Below are 6,963 nucleotides of genomic sequence, written 5' to 3' on the forward strand. Positions count from 1 at the left end.
CATWTGTCAGCAGGCTGCATCAGCATTTATTTATTGGGAAAATATTTAACAAACTAAGAATACTGTAATGACTAAACACTATAATGCGTTCATGCATCACATAAGCACAGATGAGTCAAGTATCTCAAGAAATTTTAATTTTAAGCATTTTTCAATAAAAAAACTGTAAAAAGCAATAATTTCAATCAGAAAAACACTTAAAATGGCAGTTTAGTTCATTCAGATGACAATTCTATCAGAATTAAAAACTGCGTCTAAATCTATACCCAAGATAAATAAACGTTATTAAAAAAAGGCAAAAAACCCAAACTGAGTTACCGCTAGTCCATATTACACATTTAATAGAAGTATTTCCCATAATGTTACATACAAGAAACTACTTTAAATAATATTAATACAAACTAAGAAAAGTCACAGCCTAAAATTAGACGGACTTTATCTTTCTTTCATATAACAAGAGATTTAATACGTACGACTTATCCACCAACTATGTTATCATAACTGTATGAAAAAGCTTAAATAAAAAATGTTTAAAGGAGGTGGCAGAAGTTAGGCATCTAAATCAGTGTAGGCACTGAGATAGCTGGTTTAGCTTTCAGAATTGCAAACATTTTCAATTGCCATAGAATTTAAGGTGACCAACACCTACAAAATTCCCACTAACACTTAGCACATGATTAAATTAATTCATCCAAGTAGGTCCAATAAATTAAAAGGGACATAAACTCATATGATTAATGTTTACAGAATTACAACATGTAGATATATGTATTTTGTTTAAATCTCAAAAGTAAAACTTTTTATAATAATATTTAAAGTTTGATTTTTTTTTATATCATTATGTATTTAGAATGTATTCTAGGGTCTTTAAAAACATATGCTGTAAGGAATTTTCACTAATTTTTAAAACAGAGMAATTAGTACATTTTTTCAAAGTAATGACCAGAGTCCCGACATAGCAATGTATTATATGAAAAATTGAGGTATACAAATATGAGAAATCATCCAGAAGCAGTACWGTGTACTCAGAAGCAGTAACACTGTGGGCTACACCAAACTTTTAAAGCAGAAAGTCTGATAGTAACACTGGAGATTTATGCTACGGAATGGATGAGAGAGTTTGAAATTTTAAAWGTTTATGTAACTGCATCCTGTCTAGGAAGGCAACATATTCTTTTATGCTCCAGATATTAATCAGGGCTAAATACTTACATATGAATCAGCACCTCTAAATATTTAACTAAAATCTAAATACCAGCATACTCTTTAAGTATATCAAATATCAGGGCCGTCACAACACCATTAATATTGATTAACCATCTTTCCAATTGCTAAATGAAAATACCCATTTCAACACCAATAGTTTTAAATATTTATCCAATCCTTTTCGATCAGATCAGTGTCCCATTCTACATCATTACTTTGCATTGGTTCTAATAAATTGCAACAGCAAAATAATTAGCTTGCTCTTTTTAGTAGAGAAGGAAAAGGGCTCAATCCTGTGGACACATTTCAAATGTCTCATTTTATAAATGCTGATGGTCATGTTAGTATATTTAAAATAAAGCATGTGACAAAATGTTTAGACAATCAGGGTTCAAATCACCATAATATTTATTACTGATGTAAAGCCTGCAACATTCAGAGAGCTGTAGCACTAGAATTGCAAGATAGGAACATATCATCAAGGAGGAAGGTGATATCTGCAGAACTGAAATCATCTGAGGTCTACCAGTCACTTCTGTAAGTGAAAGATGTAAGATTTCTGTAAGATGAAAATATATATCCACTTTGTTTTGGAGGAGAGAAAAAAACAAGTCAAACCACTGACTGGCACAATCTTCCTCATCACCACTGAATGATCAATTAGAGATTTTTTTGGTTCATACTACATGAAATGCATCATTCTTTTAAAAGACCAGATCTTTTTAAAAAGAAACAGTTGGTAAAAGATTGATCTGCTCTTCACTGTTTCTACCTGGATGTTTTCAATTAGCAGCAGTTCTTGTTTTCATTACAGAGTCTTGACACTCCTCCTAGGTCCATCTTTTTTAAAAAAGACAAAAATAAAACAAAACAACAACAACAAAACCCCAAAATATTAAGGCTGTTTTATATCTGTGTCAGTTTGATCTACTCATACTAAATGGAACAATTGCTTTGAGGATCTTCAAGTGGAACGATCAGTCTTCTCAATATTCTGGAAAAAAAGTCATCAATTGCATCCGCTAGAATAATTAATCTCCAACATCCCCATCTCTGTCACCTATGAGCCACAGGAAATGAAAACCCACGGCTAACAAGGCAGTTCCAAGCAGATCTCCCAGTGCCGTAAGATAAGGGATAGAGAAACTGTCAGGATCCTTTCCTTTTTTCCAGAAGTGGTGAACCATCCAGTCAGCAATCCATAATAGAGTAAACACCTACAGAACATCAAACAAAAAATCTGCATTATTATCCCTTAAATCATATTGGAAGTCAATAGCTAATATTAGTATTTCTGTTGTACTTAGCACAATTGCACACAGTTGCTTTTGAAAAACGTAAATAACAAATCTGATTTAATTTCTGACTAAAACTTTCCTCAACTAGAAATAGGTTAGCCAACTTCTCTCAAACAGAATGAACAAGTTAAATCATGGACAGCRTCCTTTCAGTCTTCTGCTTGAAAAATCTGGCAATGGCAGAAAAACACAAATTCCACACAAATGTGTGACTGTGCTTCTCACATCAGACAATGTTCTGTGTAGGGAGAAAATAAATGAGGTTTCAGGATTATACATAACTATCTGATATTACCCCAGATAAAAGCACTCAAAATAGACTTAACTTGTTACCACAGACCTAGATCTGAGCCATCATCAGACATGAGATAAAGAATATGAGGTCAGTTTAAGAACAGTTTCATCTAGAGAGTATGAACCAATACAAACAGCTTTGAATCTACTTTTAATGCATGAAATACCAATTTCAGCTCTACTGTAATAAGGCACACCTGCAGTATATATTATGAAAGTGTCACTCCAGGCTGAATATGTCCCAGAGTAAAAGATCTCATTCCCAACTGTGAATGTCTGAACATCTGAGAGGTTTGATCTTAATACCAAAGGTATGTGTAAATCATCATCCCAGTTTTAGAAAAGAATTCTTTTAATGTTCCACAGCTGTATAATAAGAGGTTCTGGTTCAGTGGAATCATGTGGCGTGGCACGGCATGAGATGAGTGGATGAAAACACTACTGACTGAGCTTGTGTTTCTGCTTTTCCCTTTTGAGGAGCTGCCTATGATGAAGTAAACATTATATTGTATGCACTTTTTAGTTAAGAATATCTTCAGGAAGGGTAAATTTAAGACAGTTATCGTCATATTCATTTTTAAAAATTCTGTTTAAAAGAATATGTTAAGAGGTATAAAATTTATATTTTATTTAACCAATTAATTAACAACAAAGGTATAAAAATATTTATAAATGTGCATACTCATTTACTGAAACACTGAGGTGATGTGCTTTACCCTTTTACACAATACAATAGACAGTACAATGAATGTTGTTTAAAAAATATGATGAAAAAGTACTCTCAATCATTGCTTTACAAAAGCATATTTTCAAATASAAACATGGACTTCTAATTGCAAAAAAGGAGAATATTTGCTTATTGAAAAATGCAGTTTATTTATATAAGCCTATCTTCTGAAAAGGGAACTCTGTAGTCTGAGCTAATTATGCAAGTCCTAGGTGTGCTGACTGGAATCCAAACAAATATATTTAAAACAGATGTTTTCTTTGGAATACTATCAGATTCTTTGAGTTGGGTCTTTCTTCCAACACAGACAAAAAGAGGTCTGTTTATGAAAGATACTGTACATTAGCATCACTTACTGGATGTGCACAGAAAACTCCATAGTCCCCAAATCAACAATAGTTACACATGTTCTCTTAGAGGATGAGAGCACTCATTCCAAGAACAATATACAACTTATTTATGTAAGGCACATAATTAATTAAAAATAGCATACACTGTACAATTTAAATGACAGATACATCTTTGTCTTTAAAAATGCATCACATGTAAACTTTTAATTTGTCCATGTATTTTCCTTTCTAAAACAACCTTATACTATCGTGATAAATAGCTAGTTTGGAAATTAAGTTTTGTGAAATTTTCGTAATAATTATTGTTGACATATTATCTCACAGGTGCATAGCACAATGCAAATTAAAACAAAGCAGATTTCTGAAAGTAATGAGAAAAAATAAGGATTTATAATGTATTATATTAACTGAAAATTTTAACAGTGTAAGATGACACCAGGGACAAGGTGATTACAAAATAAATTATGAAATTACAGCTCACCAGCCCTTATTTTGAGGAAGGACTAATGCTATTGTCRTACATTTGCATGGCTAGAAACTGACTTAGCAATTAAGCATTACAAAGATTAGCCTTTAGAAATGGTTAGTTATGTATTCGGCCAAAGTTGCTGATGTTGGCAAGGTAAAAGTCCATCAACGTGACTTAAATCTTTAATGAGATTTTGCTTCTTTACCAATATTGAGACAGAGAGATCACAATTGTCCGTCAACTGTTATTTTTGACAACAATACTAAAACTCCTGCCATGGCTTTGCTGACTTTTAAAAATAAGACAGTCCTTGAATTTAAAGTGGGAAGTAACACATAAAGATATGACAGAGGTTAAAAAACATCAGGCAGAGGTACTCACTGAGAAGGGCAATGGAGAACAAAGACTGATAAAAATGGAAGGTCTCTAAGGCACAGGGAGGAAAGAGGAGGCATTAAAAGACTGGTCACAAGAGTAGTTTTGTGCCATATTTGCTGAGAATTGTTAGTAGTCTATACTTATTTAAGCAAATTGATGCAAATGGCATAGCAATATAAATATGGCACATTTCTACTCTTCATTTATTCCCTGAAGAACGAAGTCTAAACATGTTTCAAAGTCAAAAAGAGCTGGTTTTGAAGAAAAAAAAATAAAAATGGAGTCAACAGTCCAGGAAAGGGTAATGAGACAACAAAAAATGACCTGGTTAACATGAAGTGATGTACAAAGTGTGAAGAAAAGCTTAAAAAGAAACAAAAACTGCTGTTCAGGATGTGAGCTAGTATTTTACAATTATTTGAAATACAGAGGAAGAGATCAATTAATTGTCCTTTGCAAAAAAAAAATCAAGAAAAAAACCAGCATGCATAGAAAAAAAAAAAAAAAAAGAAAGACAAAATTCCAGACATTCTGGTTCTTTAATAGAAATACTGACTTAACTCTCTTTAGTCTTTTAGTCTTTTGGTCTACATTACCACTAAAACTGAGGCAAATGAAGCTACAGACATTCATACCTAGTTTTGGACTAACTAGGTATGAAATATGCATCCCCTTAATGCCTGATAGTTTCTGTTAATAAATTTGGTGTATCTGTAAAAAAATATATTAAACACATTGCCAAAATGGTCTGCAGAAGACAGAAAAATAGAGACTACAAAATGAATATAGCAATAAGAATGAGATAAAGGGAGAAAGAGTAGAAGAGTGAGTAGCTTTTATCAGATGTCAGTGAGAYTTTATCAGATCGTAAGGATGAGGAATCTGAAAATAAGGAGCATAAATATAAATACCACATTGCACAACAATGGACAGCTATAAAGAAGAGTAATTTTGAATACTGAAGTTTCTGATTCAAGSTAATATCAGATTGAAACTGAAAATGAATGCCTAAATAAAATGTTTATTTAAATGTTTATAGCTGAAGTCTTATGATTGCAAACRTGGGAACATTACACAAGACAAAATAGTTCTTTTCCTTTGCTGTGGGGCACAAAAATTGCTTTCATTCTTTGTAGGTCATTAAATCAAATTAACAAGTTTAGCTATAGAAAAATTATTTTTTGTCCTTTGAATGTAGTGAAGAGCTCTAAAAGCTTTCTGTACATTTTCACATAAGTAATTACTCACAGCTTCAAAATCTTCTAATTCAATATAAAATCATATAACTCTTTCCAAACATTCTTGATATAGTCCAAACAATATAGGTTCATATATTATCATATTTTTGTTGTTTCGTTCATCTAGGATTACAATATTTCATCAGTGAATACATAGCAAAGTCACCATGATAAAAAGTATAACATTCAAATGAATAATCTATCTTAATGAGGTTTTAATCTTTTTTATTAGTTCACAGAATCACAGAATTTTCAAGACTGGAAGGGGCCTCTAGAGATCATCTAGTCCAACCCCCTGCTCCAGCAGGGCCACMCAGAGCACGGGGCACAGGGCGGYATCCAGGCGGGTTGGGAAGATCTCCAGAGAAGGAGACTCCACAGCCTCCCTGGGCAGCCTGTGCCAGGGCTCTGTCACTCTCACAAGAAAGAAGCTCTTCCTCACATGCAGATGGAACTGCCTGTGTTTCAATTTATGCCCATTGCCCCTTGTCCTATCGCTGGCCACCAGTGAGAAGAGCCTGGCCCCTTCCTCCCTACATTCTTCCTTCATGAACTTATACATGTTAATCAGATCTCCTCCCAGCCGAACAGGCCCAACTCACTCAGTCAATAGTTGAAATATAGTTTCTATGATTAGTGAATTTGTGCACCAAGCTAGAAAGCGCAACTTCAGGTTATATAGTTTGTACATAGTTATTCACACTGATTATCAGGCATTACCAMAATTCAACTACAAGTGGTACATGGAGCCAAGACCTCTTAGAGCTTTATTTAGCATGTGTCAGATGGACGGGATTTCCTGCAACTTATTAGTACTACAGATTCTTCTTAAATTGTTTCCATGTGAAGTTGCATTATGAAATACTTTCATTCTATTACTTCAACCTGGAAACATAGATGCAAATAAACTGTAATAGCCTGTTTTCAAATGAATGCAGTGTGCCCTCGTGGCCAAGAAGGCCAATGGGATCCTGGCTGCATCAGGAGGAGTGTTGCCAGCAGG

General features: G+C 33.6%; 1 protein-coding gene across 1 annotated transcript in view; it reads right to left on the bottom strand.

Moving 5' to 3' along the window:
* Window positions 1-394: 394 nt before the first annotated feature.
* The window catches only part of SLC41A2 (solute carrier family 41 member 2), a 47,821-nt gene continuing 41,252 nt past the window's right edge, over window positions 395-6,963 (bottom strand). Inside the window, exon 12 of the mRNA XM_026052257.1 lies at window positions 395-2,423. Coding sequence (XP_025908042.1) covers window positions 2,238-2,423 — 186 coding nt within the window. The 3' untranslated portion in view covers window positions 395-2,237. The remainder of the gene's footprint in view (window positions 2,424-6,963) is intronic.

This window comes from Nothoprocta perdicaria, unplaced genomic scaffold (assembly GCF_003342845.1).
Source record: "Nothoprocta perdicaria isolate Ctin4 unplaced genomic scaffold, notPer1 scaffold_86, whole genome shotgun sequence".
Taxonomy (NCBI): Eukaryota; Metazoa; Chordata; class Aves; order Tinamiformes; family Tinamidae; genus Nothoprocta; species Nothoprocta perdicaria.